General features: G+C 38.5%; 2 protein-coding genes across 3 annotated transcripts; both read left to right on the top strand.

The window, feature by feature from the left end:
- Positions 1 to 475: 475 nt before the first annotated feature.
- catip (ciliogenesis associated TTC17 interacting protein) lies at positions 476 to 5,752 on the top strand. The gene is made up of 9 exons (XM_061044109.1): positions 476 to 1,232; positions 1,473 to 1,658; positions 1,742 to 1,797; positions 2,601 to 2,687; positions 2,830 to 2,997; positions 3,074 to 3,198; positions 5,007 to 5,083; positions 5,175 to 5,242; positions 5,328 to 5,752. Exons 1-9 carry the CDS (start codon positions 1,112 to 1,114, stop codon positions 5,514 to 5,516), a joined length of 1,077 nt encoding a protein of 358 aa, XP_060900092.1. The 5' UTR covers positions 476 to 1,111; the 3' UTR covers positions 5,517 to 5,752.
- Positions 5,753 to 6,387: 635 nt separating this feature from the next.
- Positions 6,388 to 15,989, top strand: casp8 (caspase 8, apoptosis-related cysteine peptidase). Of its 2 annotated transcripts, none has more exons than XM_061044107.1 (12): positions 6,388 to 6,553; positions 7,560 to 7,694; positions 8,229 to 8,404; positions 8,497 to 8,614; positions 10,614 to 10,743; positions 10,876 to 10,913; positions 11,009 to 11,072; positions 11,245 to 11,315; positions 11,394 to 11,502; positions 12,634 to 12,761; positions 13,682 to 14,073; positions 14,314 to 15,989. In XM_061044107.1, exons 2-12 carry the CDS (start codon positions 7,587 to 7,589, stop codon positions 14,447 to 14,449), a joined length of 1,470 nt encoding a protein of 489 aa, XP_060900090.1. In that variant the 5' UTR covers positions 6,388 to 6,553; positions 7,560 to 7,586; the 3' UTR covers positions 14,450 to 15,989. The 2 variants fall into 2 exon arrangements, with proteins under 2 accessions (XP_060900090.1, XP_060900091.1); XM_061044108.1 differs by having other exon boundaries at positions 7,545 to 7,694.
- Positions 15,990 to 17,395: the final 1,406 nt, after the last annotated feature.

Raw genomic sequence — 17,395 nt, 5'->3', positions numbered from 1 at the left:
CACATTTCTAAATTCAACAGTACTACCCAGACAACAAAGGTACAGTATTCAGGTTTTTCAAAACTGTCAAGATTTTAAATATTTTATTTGTGAATCCTAACTTTGACCTCTATCATTTATGTCATATTTTAGATGATATGTTTAACTCAGGTTAAAGTTTTAATATAGTATACAGTCTTTTTTACAACACTTAATTTTTCTTGAAACACACTGAATCATGTCTTTTAAATTGTGGCAGATTCTTGTTGCAGAATAAATCATTTTTCTGATCACTTATGAGTCTAGGTTTTTAAAGACATGCACTTCAACAGAGTATTGATGACTTTTGCAATACACATGATTTACTAATGTAAGATGGCAGTTTTATATTTTCCCAGACATTTCCATAAATTTAAGTATCTGAACTACACCAAAAGTTATTAAATTGCATTAATATATAAGCCTATATGTGTTGTTGTTTTTTTACGCAACCACTAGGCTTTAGTAGGCTCACATTTAGTCATTTTAAAATAGATGCTAATGACCTTAAAGGAGCATTATGTAACTTTATCAAATTGGCAGTGCAGTCCAAATCAAAACATTAAGAGATCTGTCTCAACCCACCCAATATTTATCATAGTTTTACCACGTTTATTTCTGGTCGTGGAGCTTATTAGAAAAATGCTGAGGCTTTTTAGGGAATTTTATGATTTAATTCAATAGTTATCTGACATATTGCTCCTTTAACCATAACTGTGATAATACTGATTTCATATTTTATTTTTATTTTGAATAGTATGCTCACTCGGAACATTTAGGATGGGATCGTAAGGAAATGAATGAAGTGAGCACATGGGTTGGTTGGGTTGGTAATAGCTTGCTTTTAGATTCGGCTGCGCACATACAAACGACTCTACGGTAATGCGGCGTCGTTGCCATAACAACTCGAATTTGATCGTCTGCGTTTCCGTGTTGGAAAAGGGGCTGCAGCTGAAGTACAGAAAAAGAGCTATTTGTCAGGAAAATGACCGAAACAACCCGTCTGTCACGACAAACGTTTTTCATATAAAGCTGTTCCCGCCACGTTGAGACCTTTATCAGGATTATCTGCCGTGAAATAACGGCATCGATAATGATGGAAGCCCCTCTGGAAGAAGAGAGACCTACAGATGCCTCGGTGGGAATTGAAGACGCAGACCACGGACAGGAGCTGAAAGTGTCTGAAGAAGCTGTCTCATTCATGTCCAGCATAGGTAGGTTGTCTAGCCTATAGGCTACTGTAGACTGGTGTGTCGTGAAGGGTCGACCCCTGTAGAAACTGCGTGCCTGCCTAGAAGTGCCTGCCAGAAGCAACAACTGGTTTTGGCACTTCTTGAGCCTCAGACACATACGCTATAATTAGCAACAGCTGACGTTTATTTCATTGAAGCATTGAGGGGATCTAAAAATTGAAATTGTCTATTGTGATTCAAGATTTCTGATATTCTCTGCAGAGCCTGAAGAGCTGCAGAGGTGTGTGTTTGCAGACTCTCTGGTGACTGTATCAGAGGGAGGCAGAGATCTGGGGAAGTTCTCAGTTACAGTGGAGTTTGCACACAGGGGCCAGCAGCCCTGTATGTTGCTGCATGCTCAGAGCCAGGGGACCATTGATGATAACCCCTGTGGAACAACAGTGACAGGTGAGGAGAGGCTAGAGCTGCTTGAACAGGTTGATCTTGTCTGTCTCAGTATGTTCATTCACTTTCTCTGTCCTCATACCCAGCCTACCTGAGTACAGAGCTCGAGGTACTGGAGGAAGAGTACCATGAGTTTATCAAGGTGAGTCATTGCATCATATTACATTATTATTGATGACACAACTTGACATTCTAACATTTTTTGTATGTGAATATTGTATTGGTTTTAAGTTGTGTTGTTAAGTAACTAGAATACAAAGTCTTGCAAGGTCTCATCATTAACAGCTAGCCTATCTGCCATGACTTGCTGGGCCAAAAAGTGGGATAAAGAGACAGAAAAAGACACATCTTTCTGTGTTGTTGTAATCCAGGGGAGAGTGACAATTCAATCTTTGTTTGCCCCTTTGTCTGCTGTCTTCATCTCTCTTGATATGTACTGTATAAGGGATTGTGTATATGATTCCTCTCTCCTGTATATTCGTGGGCTGTTGACGAAACCACAACTTTTTGTTTTTTTCCTTATTGTAAATGACAATGTTCATCACACAACATCAATAACAAATTGATCACAAAAAAAGAGAGAGAAACAGGCAGACACACACAAACAACGACAAAAACATTGATTTTAGATTTTAAATATCCAAAGAAAATTCAACTTCAGTCCGACTTTAGAGTTTGGAGTGTACTGAAATTGGGTTTTGAAGGATATCTCATTTAGAGTTTTCCAATCAAAATTCAACGTATATCAATTGTTTCTGTTTAAAGTCAATCAAGTCTTGGGATTTGGCATGAACCCAAACGTCTCTGGGTTTGACATTTCTCCACTCTTAAGAGTCCAGCCTCTTTCTGTTTTTAAATATACAAACCTATTCCTGCTGGGATGCCAATATTTTGTCTTCGTATTTCTTTATGTGCCTCTAAACCTAAATCTAAATTCATTTTCAGCTCGAGGGCAAGAGTTTGGACAAGAGGTGTCACATGGTGCAACGTGACAGCCATATGGTGATCGATAAAGTTACCACTATAGGAGAGGTGAGAGAATAAACAAGATTTTAGTTATATCATTTTTATGGCAAGGTTGCTTTTGTTTCCACAACTATTCATTGAATTATAGCATTGAGATTTTAAAAAACTGCTGATATGAAAAAGCTATATTTTGCGTGTGTGTGAGCAGGAGGTGACAAAGGAGAGTGTTTCCTATCCCATGTCAGTCCTCAGAGGTCTGGTAACTGAGGGTTCAAACTTGCTCTTGATGCGTCTGATTGCTCTGAGGAAGAAAGTGCCAGAAAACATGAACTTTATGTCTTTGGACCAAGGACTGCACATCATCAACACCACTTTTGTGAGTAACTTTATAAAACCTTTTATAGGTTCTGTTTGAGAAGCTGAACGCTGATTACTTGTCTCTCTGTGGTCAGAGCAAGCTGGGGCTGAAGCAGCTGGATGTTGGAGGTGAGACGGTGGAGGTGTTTGGGTTGGAGAGGACAGTTCACTCTGTGGAGGATAGCCCAACAACCTGGCAGAGCTACTTCTTGGGTGATGGGTAAGCCAAATGTCAATTACTGGAGCATTTGCTGCTGCTTAAAGGGCTGCATAGTCAAACAAAACAAAATTATCCTGTTGCGAGGAGTGTCTTCCATGTAGATCAGATCTATGGTAGCCTCTGCAGGGATCTGCAGGACTTTCCTGAGAAGACATGATATACGATTTCTGTATCATCCCGGTTGATTTAAGGACACTGGCTTGCACAGGTGCTATGACAGACAAAACAATGCAAGAATCTGAAAAACAGTGTTAGTTCAAAGGACTCCTACTAAGACTGATTGTCTATCTGTTACGACCAGTGAATTTAGGACACATAAACAGAGGGGTTGATTGGTAATGAGGTTATTGTGGTAAATGGAGATGAAGATGGGTTGAAGATTCTGGAGGTTAGCAGAGTGAAGGGGATGAAGGCTGACCAGACCAGAGTAGGGGTGTGAGTGTGGCTGAGCAGTTTTGAGTCCAGAGAGCAGGTTGAGGCAGATGGCTGAGCAGGAAGGCAGGTGGGTGAATGATGATCCTGAAGCAAAGGAAAAAACAGGATGAGACTCAAAAACAAAACAAGCACAAAAGATTAATTTCAAAAATCTTTCAAAATCTTAATTTAGCCTGAGCCGTAATCTACCGCAGTAGTTGATACAACGATCTGGCAATGAGTGGATGGAGAGCCGGGGTATATATACTGCTGAGTTGATGAGGAGATGGAGAGCTGGTGTGCAGGTGAGAGCAGGTGAAAGGAATGAACCTCAATCAGGAGGGAGCCAGAGTGAGAGAGGCATGACACTATCAATGTGTAACATGCAACACATTTGTATGTACTTTTTATTTTAGCAGGGAGGACTAACTGAGACATGCGTTTCCTTTTTGAGGGTTTCCCTCAAACTCAACATGTAAAAATGATGTAAATTGTAAAATATGACCTTTAAAATTGTGTTTAGATGAATGCTAATACATAAAAGCTTAAACCACTACCCATATGCGCACATTACAACAGGTAAGAGTTTTTCTTTAGCAGTTCAGTCTCTAGCTTCATATGAAACCAAAGCAGACAGCTTAGCTTCAGTTGAAAAATATTTCACAAATCTACAGATCTACATCAAACCACATCAGACAAATATAATAAACTAGATTAGTGTTGCAGAGTTTCCCACAGGTTGGTGTTTTTCTGTGATTAATTGTTATCAAGATAGCTGCAAGACAGTATGAAATTATTTAAACTTAACTTTACTATGTTGGAGCTTTTCCTTGTTCACTTAGGAAGCTATCTTAGAGAGAGAGAGAGAGAGAGAGAGAGAGAGAGAGAGAGAGAGAGAGAGAGAGAGAGAGAGAGAGAGAGAGAGTGTGTGTGTGTGTGTGTGTGTGTGTGTGTGTGTGTGTGTGTGTGTGTGTGTGTGTGTGTGTGTGTGTGTGTGTGTGTGTGTGTGTGTGTGTGTGTGTGTGTGTGTGTGTGTGTGTGTGTGTGTGTGTGTGTGTGTGTGTGTGTGTGTGTGTGTGTGTGTGTGTGTGTGTGTGTGTGTGTGTGTGTGTGTGTGTGTGTGTGTGTGTGTGTGTGTGTGTGTGTGTGTGTGTGTCAGACAGAGAGCAAGGAGAAGAGAAATGTTGGCGTTGATTCTATTTCTGTTTTTTAAATCTACTTTTTAGTTTATGTGCATGGTGTTATCTTTGGCAACCCTAGAAACATCTCTGTATTCGTCACAAGTCCATCCATTTATGAGCTTGATGCTTTTTAGATCTTTGTACAACACATTACCACAAAAAGTAATAATTTGACTTCACAAAGTTAATGAGCAGTTTTGTTTTTCTCATCAGGCACTTGGCCAGCAGAGTGCAGGTGGGATCACCGGTCACCATGAGGCTTCTGCAGCTGCCATCACAGCTACAAAGAGGTTATTATTTAAACAGAAAGTAGAACCTTCTCAAAGGAAACAGAGTCAGTAATAAAGTCTTTATGTTTGTTTTTTACTTGTGTGTTGTCAGGTTTTGAGAAGATCCCGTTGGTTTGGGAAGAAGACATGCAGATGTGCTCCAAGTTTTTGGACAGAAAGGTAATCATGTTAAAAGTAATACAATGTAAAAAATCCTTTGGTCAAGAAAAGATTACGGATGCCTGTTTATGTCTTGTTATGGCAGGAGGAGCTGAAAGCCAACCACACCTCATACCTCAGACAGCATCCAGAGATCCGTGCGCTCATATCTGACTTCCTGCAGTTCTTGCTGCTCAGGAAACCCGATGATGTCGTCCAGTTTGCCAGAGAGTACTTTCTCCCTTTTGCCTCCAGTCGTTCTCCAGAAGCGAGCCTAAAACCACTGTCGCTCTGAAGCAAACCAAGGCCACCACAGCACCTGTTCAAAACACCATTAAATAGATTCCTGTCGATTTCTCATTTTCACTCCAGACTACGTTTGACATTTGCATTTGTTCTTTGCTCTTTTCCCCCCCTGCAATGATAGATAACTATTGGTCTAAAAGTTAACACAGAGGAGATGAACTGTCACTTTAACACCTAGTTAACTTAAAATTAACTTTATAGATCTGAATAAAGTTTATTGATATATTTGTGTTTGTTTTATCTTGGGACCCTGTCATTCATGTCTGGGCAGAGTACTTACAAGTAGGGCCTTTTTAAAGCTTTTGGTTTGTGTTGATTTATTTTTTGTGTTTGATTAACAGTACATCTTTTCTTTTTCCTGATCTTGTCCTGTTCACAAAGGTAATGTTTACTGAAAAAAAACCTCATCCTGTTTTCTTTAAGCTGTTAACGGAAATGTCTGACACCTACCCCGTGGCAGCCGTCAGAGGAATTGAAAATAATAAATCTCGTCTCTAATGGCCTTGTTTACTCTTGTAGGTCATAATGAGGCCTCCATATTAACTTCACTTTGTTTGAAAACCATACAAGAAGTCCTCGCAAGATGTTGCGTGTTTGCCAAGCCACAGGAAAACTCCGGAAATGATACAGTGAAACTGTCTTCAAAATAAAGGTATCGTTTGTTTTATGTCAAAAGATAAGCGTAATAGCCCCCTCAAAGTAGGTAAATTGTAGAACAATCGTGCAGATTTGTCGCTAAAACCTTCACATTAGCTGAAGAAAGCATTACTCTAAAATAAAACTTATAATCTCTCTTCGTCTCCTTAGTTACCAATAACAGCTTTTATTCTGAAGGTGACATACACTGGCTCTCATGTCCTGTGATGTTCAGAAAGTAAAACGAAAGCTGAGCGGCTCAGGCAGGAAAACACGTACCACAACTAAACTTAGGCTTAATGTTTTAATGTACTGGCCCTTAAGAGAGTTAAGTTTTGCTGAATTATAGGAGACACATATTTTCTCTTTTTTTGACGGCAGTTGACAGCGGTAAGTTTAAAGTTTTAACCTCGTAAATTGACTTAAAGCTGTTGGACAGTAGTAACTTCAGCCTGGCTAACTTACTGTACATGATGTTAAAGTTAATGAAGTTAGTCTGTTGTCATGTTTAATCCACTTGACGTTACATTATCCATGTGTGATGTCGTATTGGTTTAAACTCTTGAGTGAAAACTTTTCAAACTAGTGAACTATATTTGCGTAAGTTTACGTGAAGTGACCAGCGTAGTGACGTCAGCCAGACGGTCTCTTCACCATGGCTGGTTTTTTTTGTAACGTCACCGCACCCAATGTCGAAGCCACCACAATGGTGTTTCTTGTAAAATTACTAAATAATAACTGATGTAGTCACGAGTAAATTGTATGATGTGGCACTCGAAGATAAGTTTAAAAAGTGATTTTCAAAAGTAAAATATAAAACAATGAATTGAAGAGTAAACATCAAATCAAGCACAACATAAAAGGGAAAAAGTAAGATACCAGTAGACCAAACAAGACCAAATGCAAATGTGTTACAGGAGTGTAAATCACAAGTGGTATCACATGACCATATTTTAATATATTTTACTATAATACTATACTCATATCACAAATGTGTGACAACTTCCCCATGTAGATGAGTTTAAAAAAGCGTTGACGAACGATTTCTTACTGAACTTTTCCTGACATTTAACATGAAAACAATCTTTTCTCTGTTATATGAAGAGAAACATACATTTGTATTCGTCTGCAGATATATTGGTCAGACATATTAAAGATGACAATATTGAGGTTTTGGTTTGTGCCAACGATACTGTAAACTTGTGTTTATACATTGACCATTAAATGGATATTTTATGTAGCCGCACTAAATATAGAGCTGGTCTAGTGCAAGAAAGACATTTCATAGCATGTTATGGTGCCTGGGGATTTGCAGAGTCTCACAGGGACATTTGTTGAATGGTATGAGTATTTTTGTCTTGAATGTTTGCTAACCTAACAGCACATTGATCTCCAGGCCTGTTCTGGTGGGAGTGGGTCCGTGATGGACAGGGCGAAGCTGTCACGCATTGATGAGGAGCTGGGTTCCTCTGAGGTGGCGGCTCTCTGCTTCTTGTGTCGTGATGTTGTCAACAGGAAACGCCTGGAGAAGGTGAGAATCACAGAACTCGTGCAGTTTGCTTTTTTAAATTTTTTTACGCATAGGCCTATCTGGGTAAATGTTAATTTTAAAATATAGAAATCCTGCAAATTCCCAAGTAAGAGTGTTGCTTAGTCAAAATGTAGCGCGCCCCCCCCCCCCCCCCCCCCTAATATCTAACAAAATATTTTTCACTATTTCTGCAATAAAAATACAAAAAATTAAGGAATATTTAAGACAAACTTCAGAACTAAAGATATTATTGGAAGGAAACAAGGGAGCTACGGTAAGAAAATAATTAAATTGTATGAAAAGAACTGTAGAAACAGGCGATTGAGCTTGATGTGTTTCATAACTGTGACATGGACCAATTCCTTTCTTTTTACTCAAAACCCGCTTTCTGCGATTCCAAAATGTAGTCTAACCACCGAATTATATTCAGATCATTTCTCCACCATTGCTACTATTATCAGCTACTGCATCCTTTTTCTTTCAGTGTTTGTGTTCTAACAGATTTTCTGCTGTTTGTTGGCCGTTCTGGTACAGGTCCAGGATGCTAAAGATCTGTTCCTGAAGCTAGAGGAAAAAGGTCTACTGGAGAACGGGGATTTTCTTTCTCAGCTGCTCAATACGATCCGTCGAGCAGACCTCCTCGCCATGCTGGAGACGGACAGCAGGCAACCAGAAGAAACATATGCAAACCACCGGCTGTCAGACTACAGGTAAAAGAAGGGATACATGAAGAGTAACTAGAAGAGATAACAGGACGGTAGGATTCAAATACACTCATTTGTCTCTCTGCTCTTTCCTTTAGTGTGATGCTGTACAACATACATCAGAACATGATTGACAGTAACTTTGAAAAGATGAAGTTCCTGTTGAGTGGAAGGCCGGACAGAAAGCTGGACAAAAGACAAATTGAGTCTTGTAAGGTGAGAACATGCCTACCTAGATTGACACACCTACAGTCCTACAAGAAATGATGACATGTAGACATTTCAATATAAAGTGTTTAATCTCCTGGATATTCTCTGTATCTTTGACGCATACAAACGTCTCACCACCTTGGACAGTTTTGTATTTTTGGGCATTTATTCCAGTGTTTCTTTATTGACCTTCAAGTGAGAAATTGAATACAGGTTAAATAGTTAAAGGTTTAACTTTTGTCATTTTTATCTGCACAACAAGACCATAAGAACTTTCTACTTCATAACTAACACATTTTGTTAATATTAACCGCGTGTAGTTGATGATCTTAGCTCCTTGTTTAGTATAAATACGAGGTCTTCACAGGTCCAAAGTGACAGAAACATACTCTTATACGCGCAGGAGAGTGGTCAAAAAAATCCAATTCAATTGATCACGTTTTTCAAATGTCTTTAAAGTTTGGGTGCTGCCACATAAATGATACCCTTAGTTCTCATGGCTTTGTCTCGAGATCAGCACTGATGCTAGTTTGTCTTGGATCAACTTTGGTTTTTACATATAATGATAAGCAGACCCTTTACATGACCAGAAAGATCAAATATAACATAGGTAGGTCTGAACCCACAGGGTTCCTGGAACTGGTCAGGGGTCCTAAGGTCCAGTTATAGCTATGAAGATCAATAGGAAAAACCACTCACCTTCTGGTTGCCATTTTAAGCATCCTTAGCTCTATTGATTTATGGCTGTTTGCATTTATTACATTGTTTTCATGTGGCATATAATAGGAAATATTTGTTCCTGTCTGGGTAAATTCAAATAACAGCTCCCTCCAGACATTTTCCTAAATGGCCTTTAATGGTCAGCAGGGGGAGACTCCACTGTTTGCAAAAAGAAGATATGAAAGCAGATCAGCTCTGGTGTCAAAAATAGAATCCAAAGTTGAAGCTCAAAAAACATACGTTTCTTGAGTTACACCAGCTTAAGGCGAGGAATCCCCATCAGAGCCCCATCCCCAGAAGGGCCTGTGTCCACTAACACAGTCTTTGTGCTGGCAGTGCCCAGTTTCCATACAAAAACCAATGCAGTTCACTGTTTTCAGCCCTCAGAGTCAGCTGTTTATTGTCACTGTCTGCCAGCTCAGAGGCAGTGCAAGAGTGCCGTCAATGGTAAAAGGCCATTAAGATGTCAATTATTACAGCAGACACAACATGTTTACAGCCTGGTACCAAATGATTTAGTATCAATAGCACATTTTTGGTATTTACTGGTGAAAACTGTTCAGAATTACACAACTCATTTGTTTAGATTTTTTTTTAAACCTGATAGTTTTTCATACATTTGCATGATTAGGCGCTGGCTGATTTGACAGGTGGACACGTTGTAGCTGTTTGCCAGTCGGCTAAAGACCTGTCCCAGCTCCGCCTCTTTGCCTGTTACTAGATTGACCGAGGGTTAGGTAGAGACAGCATTTCCAACATGGCGACCGCCGTCATTTGACTTCAAAAGACCTCTTCAGAAACCAAGGGGTGAAGTCTCTGCAACTGCATACATGCCAGATGAGAAAATGACGCTACATGTTTGTTGATTAATTACCTCAAAAAACGTCTTCTCTTTAAGTGTATGTTCTCCATACTAGTTTCAAGTCAATTCAACATAGCACAATGATCATTTAGAAAAACATGATCCTATGAGTGATTAACTACACAGCTGCCAAGTTGGTCTTTCAACCATTTTTTGACTACTCATTACATGTTGTTATATTTATTTTTTTGTATTATGCATGTTACATGTTGTATCACGGAAGAAACGTGCAGCCATTAAGTTACAAAGAAGGGTTCATTTTATGTTTACTAGATGCTGTTTCATTTCTGCTGTCAGCAATAATTAGACATGAATACTGGCCATAATCATGCTCTTATTTGAGCACATTTTGAAGTGCATTAATAACTTTGATTATGGTATAAGAAGTGCTCTTCTACACACAAACAGTGTTCTCTGTTACAGACACCACTGGATGTGTTTGCTGAAATGGAAAGGACTGGTTTACTGACAAATCAAAAGCTTGACGTGCTGCTTTCAGTAGTGAAGGAGTTTGACCAACAACTGGCACAAACTGTGCAGCTCTACATGCAAGGTATGTTACAAACTAAGACACATACTCTCATGCACGCACACACACACACACTACTTACACACAGGTATGTAGAGACCACAAACATTTATGTTGTATTTTTCTTTTATTTGTCAAATGATTGTTCTCTTTCAGGATTAACCCAGCCTTCTCATTTCAGCATGGATCACCAGGTATGTGTGTCTGTGTTTGTCTGTGTAAATGTGTGTTTGTGTACACAATAGATCCTATGACGAGCTAGTTTACTGAGGACTTTCTCTTCCCACAGATGTCCAACGACCCCCCTCGTCCGACTCAGCCCTCTATGTCTGTGTCTGAGACTCAGCCCACTGGTAAGTCTCACTGACTGCTGCTTCTATCAGCACACAGCCATAGATGAATTAGTACTCATGTCTAGTTTAGAGCTTGAAAACTCTCCTCTCTTCTTAGGATTGTCACTGTCATGCTTTTATATTTGATCATTCACATAAAAGAGAGGTACGTTTCTGCTGTTTTGTTCTTCAGATGAACGAGAGAGTGTGTACTCGGACGCAAACCCCAGACCCCAGATTGAGCATTCTTCTCTTCCTGATCAGGTCATCATTCACACAACCCCATGTTCACATGCATTCATTCAACTTTATGGTTCATTAATGTTCTGAATTGTCCTTCAGACGGAGTATTACGCCATGAATCATAACCCTCGAGGACAGTGTGTGGTCATCAACAACAAGAGTTTCAAAGAGGGTCTGAGAGCAAGAGGAGGGTCTGATAAGGATGAAGGTTTGTATCATTGTCATCAACCAGCTATGTGATCTGGGGTCTCATTCATAAACGTTGCATGGGCACAAAATGGGGCCTGAAAGTAGCTTACACCATTTCTCACATCAAGTTTGTGATCTCTAAAATCAAACCTGAAGGGAAAAAGTGCTGGTTAGACTCTGACCGATCCATACAGAGTCAGGATGACATTTATATAGATGTGAGTTGAAGCCAGATTGTAGAATGACAATTCATTTGACTAATTATCAAACTTTATTGGCAGATCAACGTCATCATAATCATTCAAACTGGCAGTTTCATTTATAGCCTTTTTAAAAAAAATATCTGTCAAAATGAACAGATATAAAATGTATTTTAAAAAGTCTGCCTCATATTTCATCAGCGTTGTCTCACCTCAATTCACCAAGAGCACACAAGACTGGCCTGTATCCAAACTTAATCGTCTGGTTACAGTTTTAAGCAGGTCAACCTCCTCCTCCTCCTTTCTCAAGGTAACTCACTAATACTTGCTAAAACCTAATGGAGGATTCCTAGCACGCAATAACAACACCGTTTCTCAAAGAATTTAATTGAACTCAAAGTTTATAATTCAACCTGTTGATGTGTTACAATATATCTTCATGTCAAAGGGTATTAAACCAAATTAAAAGTTTGTGTTCACTGATCAAACTTCGGGGTCAATAATATCCTAGTGCAGTGGAGACTGCTGATTGACCTGAGCACAAAAAGAAGTCCTGTAAACATAAACAGTGCAGTGGGAAACCCCGCGTAAAGATGAATGGTGGTCGTCGTGAATTCAGCAGCAACGTGGTGTCAACATGGAGTTTTCTTTTAGATGTGACCCTCCTGCTGGAGCAAATAACCAGTTAGTGCCACTAACCTCCACTTAAAGGCATTTTGTTGAGGTGGGACAACATAACAATTCTATTGGCTAAAAAAAAACAACTAATTTGTCAGATTGTTATATTTTATTTTTTTTGCATTTAAAAAATTTGAAAAGGTTTTTACCAATTCTAAATCTGAAAAACTGGAATAAGAAATCCCTTTTGTCAGTAAAGAAACATTATGTGATCGTTTAAAATAAATCATAAACTCTTGTTGTTATTTCTTTTTCTTTCTAATGTGATGCAGAGGCTCTGCGTCAAGTGTTCTCCAAGCTCGGCTTTACCATGGTGGTTCATCACGACCTGACTGCAGACGCCATGCAGCGTGAAGTAAAAAAGCTGAGCAAGAGGAACTATTTAGAGGAAGATGCCTTGGTGAGCAGTTTCACAAACCTCCAGAGCAGTAACAACAGTCACACCATCACTATAGGATTTATGTTGTTATCTAAAGGAATACTTTGACAGCTTAGAAATACAGCACAAGATCAAATCCTTACCTCTTATGTCTTCTAGTGAATATGAAGATGTAGTGACATGTGAATTATTATGATTTAGAGGTTCTGTATGGATGAAATAGTTTGTTTAGATAGAGCCAGACTCGCTTCCCCTCCCAGTTTTCTGTATCCATGCTTAGCAGAGCCAACCAGCTCCTGGCTAGTAAGGGTTACTGACAGTCTTGAAAAGATAGGAAACAGAGAAATGTATTCTTTTTCAACAAAAGTTCTCAGAAGGCAATAAAAGTGTTTAATTTAAATGAAGGGCTTAACTTTTTTATTAATATTTTCTAGTACTGTAGGTTGTGAAATGCATTGCTGTGACATTTGACTGGAAGCTTTTCAGTCCTTGTTTGAGGAGTTTCAGTGAGAACCATCAGAGTTCATTCATTTTAACTGGTCAAACCCTTCATTCATTTTTTTGAGCTGGTCCAGGTCCAGATCACATTGATTAAAATAATCATATAGTTAAGAGTTCACTGCTATATTCTGCTGGGAAAACACTGTAGAAACCCTTCTATTGATCCAAAGCACACAGATGAGAGAGAGTAGGAGAAATGTTTTATCTATCATCAGAAGAGTTTTAATACTCCTTCCTTAAAGACACAGTGTTTGTAGTCCTCCTGTCCAGCAAATCACACCTTTAAGCAAAGCTAACCTACACGTTTCTGTGGCTCAGTGTGATAGCATGCACTTTAATCATCTCATGTTTAGATCCAGCTCAGTTTTGGCATTAGGGATCTTATAAAATTCAAGCCTAATTCAACTGCTATTTAAAAACCTGTCTGCCTCCGTCCTCAGGTGATTTGCGTGCTTTCTCACGGAGAAAAGGGCTGTGTGTACGGGTCTGATGAGAAGGAGGTGTACATCAGAGATCTGACTTTGCCCTTCACGAGCGAGAAGGCTCCATCCTTAGTAGGGAAGCCCAAACTGTTTTTCATCCAGGCGTGCCAGGGAAAGGGCTACCAGGGAGGAGCCGTGCCGTTACCCCCCAGGCCGAGACACGAGGGCGGAGACAGACAGAGCCATCTGGAGGAAGATGCTGGTCCTGTGCTTGAAGAGACAGTGCCCTCGGATGCCGACTTCCTTCTGGGCATGGCCACCGTGCAGGACTACAAGTCGTTTAGACACACTACCACGGGATCCGTCTACATCCAGGAGCTTTGCAGGCAGCTTCAGAAATCAGCAGAGAGGTGAGAGACAACTCGATGCAGGGTTTGAGTTTCTGATTGTTGACTTTTTTTTATTCAGAAGCTACGGATTAATTAGAAATGTGGAAAATCAAGTTAGTCTTTAATACTTTTTTAATACTACTAGGATTAAAGGGATAGGTTTTTTGAAGTGGGGTTTATAATGATGATATTTTATTAAAATAAACCATCGATTATTTTCAGCAAATTTTAAAATGTATGTTTCTGATGTTTTCTGTGCAGCTCGCAGATGGATAATATTCTCTCTGTGCTGACACGTGTGAACAGGGAGGTCAGCAAAGGAGTTTATTTAAACCACAAACAAATGCCCGAGCCCAAGTACACCCTCACCAAGCAGCTCGTCCTCAAATACGTTTGACGTGCCACTGTGACCAAGTGCAACGCTACCTATGTGCCACATTAAGGATTCACAGACCAGACTTGTTTACTGTGTGTATGAGTGTGTGTTTAATGTCTCTCTGCAGCCCCTTTCACACATGAACTCCTGACGTTTTCTAGATCATTTCAGGACATCTAAGTCCTGGATGTTGCGTGGAGGAGGAGGAGGAGGAGGAGGAGTAGTTTCCGTTAAAGTGACTGTCTCTGGGTAAATAAATATAACTACATGTCAATGGATTTTTCTGCTTGACAAATACAAGAGTTGAAAACTAAATTCAGACAACTGAGGCAAGTAGTTACGCGGAAAACTTTGCTCATCATGAACGTTTATCCAGTTCTCTTTGAGCTTTATCATACGGTGGCTTTTTCCCCCCGACATCACACTCAGGGTGGGAAAGTCAAATTCTGTCATAATATTAAACTGCTGCAGTCAGTGGTGTAAGTTGTATACATCTGACAAATCATCAGATATAACAAATTAATTGATAAATGATTAGCTACAGTCAAACAACAGCTAACATTAGCATTTAGCCACTTAATAGCTTATATTACAGTTAGCTTGGAAGTGGCTAAAAGAAAATATTAACATTGGTCATGCTGACAGGAATATGTTTCTAACTCATATCATAAAAGATTTGATTTTGTCCCCAGATGTTGTAATGTTAGCTAGCAAAACTTTTTTTGATCTAGGAAGTGGTTAATGCTAACATTAGCTGTTGTCTGAAAGCTCTTGACCTGAAAATATGATCACATGTCCCTCTGGTTTACTCTTTATTGTTTTTCTTTTGATGGTCATGAATCAAGGAGCGACGAAATGACAACAATGGTCAGATATCCAAAATTAAGATTTTAAAACTAACACAGCAGTTTGATATTACAATAGAATCACAAATTAACTTTTATCTGCAGATAACAAGGAAAATAAGTCGTGATGGCAACCGGCAATTACACATATTCCATCACAGTAAATAAAATGTGTGGATGCATGTTTGCTCAGGGCTTCAGTATTTAACCTCCTGGACATAGTGGGTACATTTGCACAAGTGTTGTGCATGTGTGAAAGAGACTATAGCTGAATGTATGTATGGATCTGAATGTTGTTACCTTGAGAAGAGAGTATGTGTTAATGAAAAACATAGAATCAAGGTACATAATATGTCTCAAGAGCCATTTAAATACATTGTTTTAATGTATCAGGAGATAAATACAGTAAGTCATCATTTTGTCATAGTTTACAGATCACAGTAAAGAGAAAACACTTATTGCTTTAGATAAATAGGAACTTTATTATCTATCTTTGCTTTGAACAAACTCGATGAATGTAATCATTTATTTTTCCGTTTCAAACAATAAAACATGAAATCCAGTTGTGGTGTTTTAGGATTGTGTCATTTAAGGTAAAGTTGTCACAAAAAAACCTTTCTAAAACAAATGCTTTTGTTAATGGTGGTTATTTAGAGTCAAAATTATTTCAAATTATTCACTTCAATAAAAGCAGCCATGCTGAGACATAAAAGTAATGGTGCTGAAAAAAGTCCTTTGTTCACACTCATCTATCCCATCTCCACTCCACGTATTCAACTGGCAAACAGGCCATTATCTCTGGGTTTTAAATATTGAGCACAGAAATAATAATTACATTAAAAAGTTTCACTTTTAGAGGAGGCCATTTAAAAAAAAAAAACAACATGAAACTGTTTATTTTAAGAACAGTCTGGTAATTGTTAGGGTGTTCACGTGTGATTACTAGAAGATCATTTTCATTTTGCTTGTTCAAAGTTCAAACACATTCCCTGTATCTGAATCTTTGAAAAAGTACAATACAATACAAACATAAGAAACACACAAATATCTAGACAAGTCAGTTAAAACATGCAAATTAAATTACAATTACCGGTACTCAGTGACCATCACATTCAGAAAGATGATTCCATAAAACATCTTAAAACAGTAAGGTGCACTAATAGACTTCTTCTGTATTATGATTATAACACATTTGAATGCACACGTTTGATTTGATTTTATGTGATTTCTTTGCTTTTTTTTGGCCATGGCAAATACGTGTTTTTTTGGGGTTTTTGATGGCATGGCTATTTTTTAAGGTTTGAGTTTGCAAATCTGCCCTGTCCATTTCTAGGTCCATTGAGAAGCTTTAGCCCATCACTGTTTTCGGCTTTAATTAGAGGATATTTGGTAGAGTCAAACTGAATGAAAAGTATGTAAAATGCGATATTGTGTTCATTTAAACATTTAACAAGTCTATTTGTTTGGACTTTTGAATTCCTAGCTCAAAAGTTCAGCCATAGAAAAAGTCATTTTTACAGTTACTTTACTTACTTTTTGACTCTTCTAATTAGATAGGCCCGCTATACTCTTAACCTTATGAGCTTTAAGCACAATTTAACTTCAATAAAAGTTTGTGAATCAGAGCAAAATGAACTTAATAGATTGGCCTTTGATTGTTAAATAGTTAAAATGTAGTCTAGTTTATTTGTTTCTCACAAAAATCCCCCCAAAAAACAGAAACATTGAGGAACATACTTTCCTGGATAAATAAAGGTTAAATAAAAAAATTAAAATATAAAAGCATTTATGTGGTTGTGGTCAAGCTCAATTATTTCATCAACTATTTTACACCGCCTAGTTTAGGATAAAGGGCTAGTATATTTAACCTTATTTTAAATGTAAAATCTTTATTTTACATTAATAAAAGCTGCAATCACAACAATGCAGAAGAACAAATCTACATTTGAAATAAAACAAATCTGAATAAGCTTTAGGCTATTGGCCACGCGCAAAATAAGGAATATGATTCTGGTTAACTTTGCTCTCTACATGTTCAAGCATTAAACATCAAATATTAAACTAGCATGTAGGCCTACAGACCAGCAGAGCAGTGAGGAGTGCAAACTTGCTGAAATACGAT

This window comes from Labrus mixtus, chromosome 8 (assembly GCF_963584025.1).
Source record: "Labrus mixtus chromosome 8, fLabMix1.1, whole genome shotgun sequence".
Taxonomy (NCBI): Eukaryota; Metazoa; Chordata; class Actinopteri; order Labriformes; family Labridae; genus Labrus; species Labrus mixtus.
This window is presented reverse-complemented; position numbering and strand designations above follow the sequence as displayed.